The 14,145-nt window shown below is 36.6% G+C and overlaps 1 protein-coding gene across 5 annotated transcripts in view; it reads left to right on the forward strand.

Moving 5' to 3' along the window:
- LOC115416729 (C-myc promoter-binding protein-like) overlaps window positions 1-14,145 on the forward strand; it is a 138,856-nt gene that overhangs the window by 100,086 nt on the left and 24,625 nt on the right. For all 5 annotated transcript variants that reach the window (XR_003935017.1, XM_030130579.1, XM_030130592.1 and 2 more), the window contains exons 15-18: window positions 9,461-9,594; window positions 10,822-10,954; window positions 12,004-12,210; window positions 12,288-12,416. Coding sequence is in view for 4 of the 5 variants with exons in the window: in XM_030130579.1 (XP_029986439.1) it covers window positions 9,461-9,594; window positions 10,822-10,954; window positions 12,004-12,210; window positions 12,288-12,416 (603 nt within the window). In the remaining variant the exon portion in view is untranslated. The remainder of the gene's footprint in view (window positions 1-9,460; window positions 9,595-10,821; window positions 10,955-12,003; window positions 12,211-12,287; window positions 12,417-14,145) is intronic.

Genomic DNA, 14,145 nt, shown 5'->3' on the forward strand with positions numbered 1-14,145 from the left:
GATTTTTTAAGGTGTTTCCATTATTTTGTCCAACCCCTGTACATCCACATTACTCTGCTGTTTTATAGAGTCCGAGAAAGGATGCTGAACTGTTTTAATTTGTGTTCTAATGTGGAGACAATGACCCAGATACTAACACTGACTGAGTTTAAATATTCACTACGTATCTGTCGAGTCCCTTTAACATGATGTTTGTAGTAAAAAACAAGACGACCAGCCATTAATTCAACATGATACTAAGTTTAAAGTAATTCTGTTCCAGTTCTCTGTGTTTATGCAGTTAAATTCTACTTGTTAACCATAATTCTACTGATGACAGCTGCAACAGATGTGCTGTTATTGCCTAAATTGACATCATCCTTCCTGTAAATGCATTAGTGTGGACTTAGACTGAGATCAAAAAATGACAGGATCCTAACTAATCTTCCATACCTGAACAGGGATATGATAGTTCCACATCTTATTATTCAAGTCCCTGACGCTGAGAAGTGGAAGACTGGTTTTTACTAAATTTATGATCCGAGCCACCTTTCCAGCACCAAAACACAAGCCTAACATCAGATATAGATGTGCTTTTTCTAACAGAAGACCCTTTATCACCACTTTGATTGAAGCTCTTATCAATCTTTAATCACACACACTAAGTCTAAATTATGGACTTTTACTGAGTGCTGCACTTTCCTTCAAGCGCTAAGCACATCATTAAGAAGTTCTGAATTTACGATGAATCCCTCCGTGACCCTTAATTTTATTTTTTATCTCTCCATAAAACTTAGTGACTCAGTGTATTATCTGTCTCTTCCACCAGCTGTGGACGAAAACATGCATTAACATCAAATGTCACTAGAAATAAATGTCGGTTAGGATTCGTGGACGCTGTATATCATTTTTAGTTCAACGGCCTGAAGTTCTGATGGACTGTAGGTATTAGTTGGTGTCTGTTGTCTGTCTGTCAGTTCGTAAACAATTACTTAAGAATCATCTTCTCCGAAACCGTCACTCAGAATCAACTGAAATTCATAGCAGTGGTTCCTTTGGGTAAGGTCTACCAAGTTTGTTCAAAGAATTGAGAAATGTTGATTTTTGAATTTTAATGAATTTTTGAAAATGTAAAAATCCCCATTGGTTTATAATGGGAAGAATTTCAAAGTGCTATAACTTCAAAACAGTTGAAGATATTGATATAATTACTCCTGGCATTAGATTGGAAGTCACATATGGGCTTTCTTTTGATGCCATGACCTTCAACCTTCATGGTGCCTAAAGTGCTTTACAGGGCCTTACATTCACCCATTCACACACCAGTAGGTGGTGGCCACCATGCAAAGTGCTGCCCCCTACTGGGAGCAATTAAAGGTTCAGTGTCTTGCTATCTTCAGTGCAAGATCACTTCGATATATGGACAGTCAGAGCCAGGATTCGAACCACTACCCCTTTGGTCATTAGACGACCCACTCTACCAACTGAGCCACAGGCCACAGCAGCCACAGTTGTAAGGAGTGGGTGAAAATACATAAGTTATTGCTGCTCAACATGGTTTTACTAGCTGCTGAACCATGGGGTGTTTTATTTTTCTACCATTCTATAGATGTGTTCACAAAAAACTATATTATATTCAATTGCATTTTTTACACCATTATATAAGACACATGTTTAATTACATTGTCATAATTACACTGCTTTTAGGAAGTGCTCAATGTTTAAATTATTTATCTAACCCTTAAAGAACTAGTTTTGTGACAACATCCTAATTAATCTATTTATTACAATATCATCCTCTGCATTTTGCGTTTTAAAGTATTTTCCTATATTTAATTTACAGATCATGTAGATGTTCACAAAGCTCAGAGTAAATTTGAAGGTTATGAACTAGCTTCAGCTTTTAACCTTTACAGACCTAGAAATACTTTTGTGGTGACTTCCAGATGAAAATTTTCTCCACATTTAACATTTCCTTAGTGATTTATCACCATTTATTATAATATTATCCTCTGCATTTTTCAGTGAAAATCAAGTAATTTTCTATATTTAATTCACTCATCATACAAATGCTCATCAAAGCTCTGGGTAGATTCAAAGGTTATTATATCAAAACAGAGAAAACTGAAGAAAAACTGACTCTTGCAGCAAAATATATCAATAATTAATAAAAGTACCTTTTAATGCCGATTATACTGTCACTTACATTACATTAGCATTTATTTGTGTCCATTTCTTTTGTAACTATTTTGTTAAATGTTGTTCATTATCGTCATTATTTTGTTGATGTATTCAGTTGATGTTTATTTTTGCACAGTTTCTTGTTCATTTTCCATCTTGTATTAATTTTTTGTTAAATTTCTTAATTTCCCATTGCCCTTTTTGTTCATATGGTCAGTAATTTTGTACATTTTTAGTAATTTGATTGTTTATTTTTGAATTTTTTTCTTAACTTTTTCAATAATTTTGTTCAAATTCTTTATTATCTCCTTCTAAACCAGTCTAACAGTCTGAGATTAGCATATGTCAAGAATAATTTAATAAAACAACAGAAGAATGAGACAAACTCTGCAGTGCTAAGCTAACACTAAACAGATCCAGCAGTACACGGATTATTTCTACTGATAGAACTCACTGAACGAGACAAAGAAGAACAAAATAAAGGTCACATCATGAAGAGATGGTGATGAATGTTGTCTTATCTTTACCGTTTTCTGATCATAATTTGGTTTTATATGAATGAAGCTTCTGCTATCGATGCTAATCCATTCGGTTTGGCTACATTGAAATGATTCAGACCAGGTTTAACAGGTTAAAAACAATTTTGATATCCATCATCACAGATAAATGACATGACCTTAGGTACTCACATTGACAATCTGCAGAAAAAGGCAAGATAAGAAAACAACACAGGACATCATAAACTTCTAACTTTGATATTTCATCAAAAGAAGATGAAGTTGAAGTAAAATCTAATGAGTGAAGGTGATGAGTTTAAGTATCTAGGGCTGAAATGATGAATTAGTTGATGTTTTTTCGGTGTAATAAGATTTATTGCCTTTTAATCGTTGGATATTTGGCCTTATTTGCTTCGTCTATGAGGTCTGAGGTTAGAAATTTTGTTTTTTTAATTGGGTTCATTTGCTGTTAATGAGCCGTGTGATTAAAATTTAAGAGCTTCTTGAAGACATCGGCGCTGGGATAATTCAGTTGGTTTTACAAGGATGGATTAAAAAATACTTAATGTGATTTTTTTTTGGATGATTTTCTAATAGATAAAACCATAAAACAGACACAAGTCAGCTCCTACAGATACAAGTGTCTTCATACGTTTTCCTTATTGTGTTGCAAATAAATAATTTAAATCAATCTGACAAACAGGAAAAGAAGCTTTTATTCAAGTAAGATTTAACCTTAAGATCAGTCAGAGCTGAATGAGATTAACCCATTAAGACCCAAACATCCACCACTGACCAAAACCTTCTGCTGATCTAAACTGTTTAATGCCTGTCGATCCACTAATCCTATCAATACATGTAAATAATTAGTGTAAAATACAGTTATTTATCTTTTATCATCATGGTCATCAGATATGACCCATTTGGATGTTCACAGGCTCTGTAGTTACCATGAAAACACCGTCATCTTCTACAACATTGATTCACCAGTAAATCCCATGGAGTTGGATCAATGACAATGGATGGACACACTGGGTTTATGTTCAGTTAATGGTATTTTTGCTGAAAAAGTTGCCTTTTCTTCAGTTTTCTCTGTTTCTCATATAATAGCCCTCAACTTTAATTTGAACTTTTATGGGCATCTACATAATCAGTGAATTAGATATGAGAAAATCCCAGATTTTCAATGAAAAAATGCAAAATACAGAGGATAATATTATACTTAATGGTGACAAATCGCTTTGGAAAGGTTAATTGTAGAGAAAGATTCATTTAGAAGTTGCCACAAAAATAGCTCTAGCTCTTTTAGAGTTAAGTCAGTGTTGATGTTGTGAAGATGCACAATAATGTAAAATAAAAATAAAAGATAATTCACCTGAAATCCATTAAAATTTGAGCCTGTTTGCAAAATGTCAAAGAACATGAAGGATTCATTAAATATTTGACTAATGCAAAAGGAAATGGACACAAATAAATGCTAATGTAATGTAACATAAGTGACAGTATCATCGGCGTAAAGTGTTTCTTTTATTAATTATTCATATAGTTTACTGAAAAGGTCACTTTTACTTCTGTTTTCTCTGTTTCTGATATAATAACCCTCAACTTTATTCTGATCTTTAATGAACATTATATAATAAGTGAATTAAATATAGGAAAAACACAAAATACAGAGGATAATATTATAAGGAATGGTGATAAATCACTTAAGAAAAGTTAAATATAGAGACAAAAATATTTTGGAACTGCCACAAAAGTAGCACTGGGTCTTTATAGGTTAAAACAGATCGAGTTTTAACATCCAACGAGGACAGAACAGAGGAAGAGAATAAGTCTGAAACCTCATTTTTTAGGATCACAGTTGAATTGATTTGAAATTTACTGGTTATTTAGATTCAACAAGCTGTTTTTTTTTTACATATTCTATCTTGTTCTGCTTCAAACATCATCGCAGACAGAGACCGTCAGCTAAAAATGCAGCAGTAATTGATGTTTAAAGGAGGATTCCACGTGTCCCAGTAGATTTACAGGACACAGGGAGTCCCACTCAACCTGTGGAAACGCTCGTATTTCTTCTGTGGCTCCGGTCACCTCGGTTATCTTAACACACTGTAAATTCTAAACATCAGCCTGTTAGAGTCAGGACAGAGGAGTTGAACGGCGTTAAACCACAGGTCAGGTAGACTTCACTCAGACCCGTTCACACCTGGTGTTAAAATGTGATCATATCAGACATGTTTTATAGAGAATACAAGTCTGATCTTAGCTTCACATTTACACCTGGTGTTTGAATATGTGTTCGTCCATGCCCATTAAAGTCAACCTTCTGGGGCATTTAAAGAGAATACGAAACAGCACTTCAGACCTTTAATGTTTCGGTCACATGGTCATAATTCACATAAGATTTGGTGTGTGAACTATTGTGAAGGTTTTGGCATCGTCTTTGTTATCTTTGTTAGCAATTTCTTCAAACATCTCATCGGATTCATTCAAATTGTTTATGTAGCTTCTGTGGGACATGATTCAAATTTGACCATATTTTGATGGTTTATAACATGTAAATGGTTACAGATACCAATATAGTTACCATTGATCACTGATAGGAAGTCATCTATGGACTTTCATTTGGGTCCATGATCTTTGACCTTGAGTGACCTCAAAGGGTCAAACTCAAGGTCACCAAAGTCTACATTTCAACATTCTTCTCCAAAACTACTGGTCAGATTAATTTAAAACAAATATATAGGTAGCTTCCATAGGGCAATATCTACAAAGTCTGCTCAGAAATTTAGCTTTTTGAATTTTTGACGAATTGTTGAAATATTATAAATGTGCCTTGACTTATGATGGTCTATATTTTGATGTCTCATAACATGTAAATTGTTACAGATATCAGTATAATTACTATTTAGTGCTGATAGGAAGTCATATATAGACTTTCATTTGGGTCCATGACCTTTGACCTTTAGTGACCTTGAAGGGTGAAACTCAAGGTCACCAATGTCTACATTTCAACATTCTTCTCCAAAACTACTGGTCGGGTTCACTTCAGTTTTTTTTTATGTATCTTCCTTGGGACAGTATCTACAAAGTTTGTTGACACATTCAGGAATTTAGCTTTTTTAATTTTTTTTTTAACAGATTTTTTTGAAATATAATAAGTTTGCTTTTACTTCTAGTGTTCCATAGTTTGGTGGTTTATAACATGTAAACGGTCACAGATATCAATCTAGATCCTACTGATCACTGATAGAAGTCATATATGGACTTATTTCAAATCTTTTATGTAGCTTCCTTCAGACGTCTGCAAAGTTTGTTCACTGTTTACAAAAAATTTAGATTTCTTAATTTTTGACCAACTTTTGAAATTTTACAAATGTGCCTTTCCTTCTAATGATCCATATTTTAAAGGTTTATAACATGTAAATGGTTTCAGGTATCAATCTAGTTCCTATTGATCATTGATAGAAGTCACATTTGGACTGTGACTGAATTAGTTGAGTTGTCCTCCATTGAAAGTCCCGCCCACTTCTATTGTTAGATTGATCTGCATCCAGCCCACAGGACTGTAACATAGAACACAACCTGACAACCTCACACATTCAACTGGGGATTGATTCTTCATAGAACATGACGCTGACATACAGGGACATTGGTTCTATTTTCTTCTTTCTGCAGCCAAACTCATGAATCATAAGCACCTTTATAAGTTAAACTTCATCCCGCTCCTTTTCGAATGTTGGACTTTCTTTCATATAATCCTTTTGTTGTTTGGTTTTTAATGCAAATTCAACTCATCTGTACCTACATGACTGGGAAATGCACCTGAACCCCAAGACTGACTGTGATGATTACCTTTTATTCTCCAGAGCTGTATGAGTTAATACCACCCTTAAACTTCTCAGTATCTCTGCTTTAACTGAAGCCATAACCATCTTAGTTCACTTTCTCCCAGAACATATAATGTAGTCGCTGTTCGTAAGCAGAAACTACATTTGTCAGTCTGTTCTGCTGATGCTGCAGTTGTCGAAGGCGGTGCTTTTACCTCTGAAAATGTTTCGCTGGTAACAGAACTGAGCACAAAAAGAATAGAAACATACCTGCAGGCCACTGTTGGATTCTCCATTCTTTCAATTTGCACGGCTCATAACAGCAGTTGGAAAGAAACGCACCTATTTTTATAGCAGTGTTGATCTTTAATAGAGTCAGAGGGAGGTTCGGTGGGTGGCGGTGGATGCGCAGATATACGGCGGCGAACAAAGTGAGAGCGGAATGAAAAAAAAAAGGGAGGCATGCTCACGGTGGGAATCTAGGTCACCTGCTGTCATCCTCCCTCTGCTCGCTCACACACAAATCCTGCTATCACACCGACTCAACTGAAAAGAAAAGGAAGGCAGAACCAAACCTGCTATGGAAACACTGACAAATGAATTACAGAGCAGAATGTGGAAGAGGGGAAACTCCTTATTTCAGCTGTAGACGGGGAGGGAATGAAATCTGGGTTTACTCTACTCCAGTACAGAATGAATATTTAGTTCTTGCAGACATCATCTTTTACTACTTGTATTTTAACCCTCTGGTGTCCCGCCCATAGAAACCCTTTAATCACCGAAAGAACATAATCTGCGCAGGACCCTAGTTATGTACATTTTTTTCATAGTTTTTAACTCTTTTTTTTTTTTTTTACATATTCTTGAGCCTGGGGGGTGGGTGCTTTGCAATACATAATACTTCTTTTTGTCACGAGTCCAAATCAGTTCCAAGTCCGCAGATCTCTTTACAAATCTCTGTATTCTTAAGTGTCTCTGACAAAAGCATCACATCCGTCTTATCTGTGATTGGTTTACTCAGCACCTGCTTGTCCCGCCTTCATATTTGGATTCAAGCCTGCCAGGCTATTGAGCCATACCCAAAAATACCAAATATTCAATAAGTGTCATATTTTTAACCCTTTAAATGCATGTTTGTAATGTAAATAAACCATATTTTTTGATGCAAAAACCTGCACTGTTCCATAGTAATGTCAACATATTTTTCATACACTTTATTTATAAGTGTTGCACATATTCTTGTATTTCATTAACTTGAGTTGTAAACAGAAATATTACATACACAATAACTGTCAGATTTTTTTAATCCTTTAAATGCCATCTTTGTAATGTAAACTAGCCATTTTTTCTGCAAAATACACAAAAAAACTTTTTCAATATATTACATAAAAATTGGATTACTTATATTTTTATTTTTGTATCCTGGCATATGTCAATAGTCTCTTTTCCATTGACCCACAAATTGCGCAAATATAACTTGCGCATAAAAAATTAACCTAATGGAAAAATGACAGTTTCGCCAAAACTCTCATTTTTCAATTAAAAGTTTTTGTGCTGGCAAGAAGTGGTTTTTTGGGCGTAGCGCAAATGGTATATCACACAAAACTGCAATGGAAAGACCTTTTTTCACAACTAGAGTCAGGTGAATTAAAAAAACAGATGTTGACGTACGTTACAACAAGCGAAGAAGAAGAAGAAGAAGAAACATGTCGCGGTATGTGTGGACACGCCAGGAAACCCAGTCATTTTGTAATTTAGTACGAGATAGAGGGGTAATATATAATAATAATGAATATATCTGTAAATCAACACCATAGTTACGTTAGTCGTCATGTTTATGGAATGACTTCTCGTGTCATCTCGCGATAATAAATAAACAAATCATCACATTTGTAATTTAATGGAAAAACTGACATTACACACTTCTGTTTTTTCAACATTTAGTAAATATCGGTAAACTTTTGCGTAGATGTCCAATGGAAAAACGACTAATGATTATGGTTAATTTTCATTATTGTTTTTCATGTGCTGGGTCAAATGTTAAATGATAAAATGTGTCAATGTGCATTTTTCACTCACTTGGTAGAAGGGTGTTAGTGTAGGAATTTAACATTGTTTGCTGTTTTTAGTGGCTGGGTCAGAATTTTAAAAATCGTGCAAAAATGAACAACTTCTGATTTCTAACCTAATACAAACTGTGAACAATTATGAGCTTTAGAAACAGGAAGTATGAAGTATGTATAATAGGCTCATCCGGATACCAGAAAGGCTAACACAAATATTTATGGGTTTGACTTCTTACATTATTTTAATGCGGTGAGGATAAAGCAGGTTCAGCAGATTATTTTAATGCATTTTTAAAATTTCTATATTTAGGTCAAGGTCAAGTTTATTTCTGTAGCACATTTACAACAAAGCAAAGGGTCCAAAGTGCTGTAGAAATACAAAATGTAATAAAACTAATAAAAATATATTGATATAGAAGATAACGTCTACTAAAACTGTTAAAACAGACACACAGTAATAAAATGAATATTATTTAAAAAATACAACCTTTACTCAGGGAGGACTTTTTAAAGTTAATACAGTCGAACCCAGAAACAAATACATGTCACATAAAATACTTAACAGCTGCACAAAACGTACAACATGCAGTATTTAATTGGACTCTCTTTAGCTCTTATTATGGGATGCTTTCACTGCAGCATACGTTATGCCATGCAAAGTCATAATAAATGTCACAACAATCATTTCCCTCCGTATTTGCATTAGTTTCACGTCACATGACCTTTTTCCATTGAAACCCAGTCCAGTCTTTCTTCTTCTTCTTCACTTCTTCTACTTTCACAGTGTGTGTTTGACTCGTCTGTACTTGTATTTTACTGCAGAAAGAGTGGATTCCTCCTGTTTGGACCTGTTATGGGTGGAGGGTTGTGCTTCTCTGTGTTCACGGTGGATGTTGTGTTTTTGCAGGTGGACGGGGACAGACCGGAGGAGACCAGGCTCATAGAGATCGATGAGTCCCAGCGCAGTGAACACACGGTGTTCATCACGCCTCCAGAACTGCCTCCGCTGCCTGAAGGAGATGAACATCCACTCTGTTACAGGTACGACCAACGCACTAGGACCTCAGATGGACGTCACTGATGTTGACTTATGAAGACAGGTAGGGACACAGTAATGGACAGATGGGAATGTTCAGCAATGTTCAGTTTGAATCAACAACAAAATACAAACTGGAAAGTCACTGGACGGGCTGTTGTATGACCGTGGGTATGTCCATGTTTTGGGTCCAACATTGACGATGTAGCACGAAATATCAGTTGTGTTGTCCAGTATGTGGCGCTAGAGAACACCCTTTAAGCATCCATCTGTCCATCTATCCATACATACATACATACATACATACATACATACGTTCATCCAGCCATCTGTCCGTCTGTCCATCTGCGCATCCATTTATCCATCCGTTCAGCTATCCATCCATCTGTCCATCCATTCATCCATCTATCATCATTCATCCATCCATCCATCTATTCATCTGTCCATCCATACATTCATCCATCCATCTGTCCGTCTGTCCATCTGCTCATCCTTTTATCCATCCGTTCAGCCATCCATCAATCTGTCCATCCATTCATCCATCTATCCTTTGTTCATCCATCCATCCATTCATCTGTCCATCCATACATTCATCCATCCATCTGTCCGTCTATCCATCCATACGTCCATCCATCTTTCCATCTATCCATTTGTTCATCCGTCCATTCATCCATCTATCATCCGTTCATCCATCCATCCATTCATCCATCCATCTGTCCGTCTGTCCATCCATACGTCCATCCATCTGTCCACCTATCCATTTGTTCATCCATCCATCTGTCCGTCTATCCATCCATCTATCCATCCGTTCATCCATACATCCATCCATACACTCATCTATCCATATGTTCATCCATCCGTCCGTCCATCCATCCATACGTTCATCCATCCTTTTGTCTGTCCATCCATTCGTTCATCCATCTGCCCATCTGTCCATCATGTATCCATCCATCCATCCATCCATCCATCCATCCATCTCCCTGTTATTATCCAGTCTGCCCATATTTCGTGTTTGATAAAATACTGCTGTAGCATCATCGTACTGTGTTTAGGCAGGAACAGCCTCTGACTGACCTGAAATGTTTGAAATGTTCTCCACATAACACAGTGTAATGTAATGTTATCAAGGTTCCAAGAATCCTGAACAGCGCCAGTAGAAGAACCAGACTTTGAACCAGGCTTCATTCATATGTAGACCTGACAGTTAATAAACCCTGTGTGGTGTTCCTCAGGTACGACGGTTTCCCAGTGTTAAGTCTGGACCTGTTTGACCCGGTGGAGGGTCTGCAGACGCCATGCTCACGGCTCACGGCTCGACACAGCTGTCCCACAAGCCCCGCCCCTATGTTCAGACGGACCAAACAGGTTAGCCCACCTCCTCTCAACTGAAGAACTTATACTGTCCAATGGAGATCAGTTCACCGGAGCAGGAGTACTGTTCCACCATTTTAGACTGGAAGTAAACTCACAGTTACTATCATACATGAACTCATCCCCTCATATGTTTAGATATTAAATCAGATCTACAAAACAGGAGAAAAACAATAGAGACTGAAATAATAGTGCAATCCCCAAAGGTGCACAAGATTGATAACAATTTTATTAACATATTGTGGATTAATGTGCATATTTTTATGTGTATATGTTTTCCTTTAAAACAGATAAATTAAATGAACAGACGGCTTTTCTTTCCTAAATAGAAAATAGGCAGCTTTTTCAGTCGCCTTAATGACATCAACAGATGAAAAGGAGTGAAATATCTTTTTATTAGTTCACCAGCCAATACTCCATGAGCTTTTGTGAAGGCGCTGTGTTCATCATCATCGTCTTTGTTAGCAAATTCTTCAAACATCTTCTCTGATGAAACTACTGGTTAAATTATTTTCAATTTTTTAATGTAGCTTCCGTGGGGCAATGTCTACAAAGTTTGTTCACAGTTTTGAGAAATTTGGATTTTTTAATATTTTAAATATTAAAAATGTGCCTTTATTTGTAATGGTCCATATTTTGATGGCTTATAATATGTAAATGGTTACATATATGAATATAGTTACTATTGATCACTGATAGAAGTCATATATGGACTTTAATTGAATTAGTTGAGTTCTCCTCCAGTGAAAGTCCCACCCAATTCTAGTGGGAGATTGATCTGCATCCAGACCACAGGACTGGAACATAGAACAGAACCTGACAACCTCACATATTCAAGTTGTTATTGATTCTTCATAGAACATGATGCTGACATACAGGGACATTGGTTCTATTTTTGACTGATGTTAGAAGGTGGAGATGATGTTAGGGTTGTGAAACGCACTGTGTAGATTTGTTATTTCTCTGGTAAAGTTCACATATTAGCCTGTTCCTATGAATGTTTTTGAGCTGTTAGTCTGTCATCATCCTTCCTCCTTCTGCAGGAGATTAAATCAGCTCAGAAAATAGCCAAGAAGTACTCGTCAGTCCCTCAGCTTTGGTCCAAGTGCCTGCTCCGTCACTGCTATGGCCTGTGGTTCATCTGTCTGCCAGCCTACGTCAAGGTCTGCCACTCCAAAGTACGAGCACTGCGAACCGCCTACGATGTCCTGAGGAAGATGCAGGCCAAGAAGCTGCAGCCTCCGGACGAGGTGCACTGGTGTTTCCCTGTTAAATCTGTTTGTAGACATTCTAGACACTGATTAAACTGTGTTCTTTCTTCTTGTAGGTTTGCTACCGGGTGCTAATGCAGCTCTGTGGACAGTACGGGCAGCCTGTTCTGGCTGTTCGAGTCCTCTTTGAGATGAAGAAGGCAGGAGTCCATCCAAACGCCATCACGTACGGTTACTACAACAAGGTACGACTCCATATTGTAGAGCTTAACCCTTAGGGGTTTGAGCCTATGTTTGTCGTTTTTGAGTACTTTTGATTTTGCCTTTATATACGTTATAAAGAAGTGTTTGCTATACCCATGTGTGGTATCTTTTTTTCAGCACAACTTTATCTATCTCATCTGTCTATTATTTTTTCACTTTAACCTACTATACCAACACAAAAGGACAAAATATACACAAAAAAGATAAAATCCAATTTGAAAAATTAATATTATTTGTTGCATAAATAGCACAAAGATGCTTAATGAACCTTTTCAAAGACTTTAAAAGTGAATATTGGTTCCAAATATTAGGTATATAGAATTAAAATTATAATAAATAAAACTATACTCAAATGTTTGACAGAAAAGCATATCTTTATATAGGCGTTTTCTCCGGTTTTCTCCCCCCACTGCTCCACCTCCGGTCCTCCTGGTTTCCTCATCTGGCTCAGGTGGGGGTCATTCTCACCCTTACCTGTAATGCTAATGCAGTCTGTGGATTAGAATCCGCAGATTCCGCCAGTTTTTTCCGTTTTGAAAAAGAACAAAAAACGACAAAGTTATGGTCAGAAATGGAACACCCCCCCCACCTCATTTTCATACTTTAACTCACGTTTGTTTGCTCCAGGTTCAAACCGTCATATCTCTGGTTGTATTTGCTATATCAACATCAAATAAAAAGTGGGAGAGTGTTTCAAGTCCAAAGTTTCAAATGCAATTGTCCCCACTTGTCTACGTGACCGACTTCTGACGTTACATCGTGTTGAAATTGTCATGTGATTGAGTCACAGGGCCGTGACCGTGGACCCTTAAGGTTTAATGATGGGTTGTAAACTAGTGGAAAAAGTTTTCAGACACCAACCAATATTTGAAATTTTACACAGGGATATGCAGGGGTATTGGTCCTATTTTTATTTTACAGGCACTGGGAACATCTTTGTAACTTTAAATGTGCAAAAATATGAAAGAGGAAACTTAAGCAAACGTCCATATAAGAATACTCATTGTTATCCATGCTGTTCATTGTTAACGGGGTCAGAACTGAGCGTTTCCATCATCATAACCTTATTTTCAGGAGTCTTTTCCATCCTCAGTTTCACACTGATAAACGCTGATCTGTGTAAAACAGTACCAATCAGGTCATTGTCAGGAGGCTGTGAAGCCTTTTACAGGAGCAGAGAGACTCCATCAAACATGACCAGGCACCGACTGAGTGAATATAGATGTAATGTACTGCAGTTTACGCTTTGATCACAGATTCATTCAGTGTGATTCTATATGGGTCAGTTAAATATCAAACTGAAATGACGACGCTCCAGTGCACAGCATATTCGGACCCTTTATTACCACGTATTTAATATGAAGATTAAGTTTTATGACATTTTCATGTGAGGAATCTTTTTCACTTTTCCGTTTTTTCATTCCCAAGTGAACTGTTCATGTATATTAAAGAGTTTCAACACAAAATGCAAAAAAAAACCCCAAAAAACAAGACAAGACATAATATAGCATATCTATGTTATTTGGTATCACCTTCTTATTTTCATGTTTCTTGTCTCATTTTTTCATTCAACTTTTATGGCCGTCTCTTTATGGCACTCTCACTGCTTCGAATCCGCCTCAAAGACCTTAAACCAAATGTGTGACCAGTCTGTACAACATGAGATATGAGTAAATTGTTATATTTCCACTGTAGAGTAGAAATATGTAA

The sequence above is a fragment of the Sphaeramia orbicularis genome, chromosome 3 (assembly GCF_902148855.1).
Source record: "Sphaeramia orbicularis chromosome 3, fSphaOr1.1, whole genome shotgun sequence".
Lineage (NCBI taxonomy): Eukaryota > Metazoa > Chordata > Actinopteri > Kurtiformes > Apogonidae > Sphaeramia > Sphaeramia orbicularis.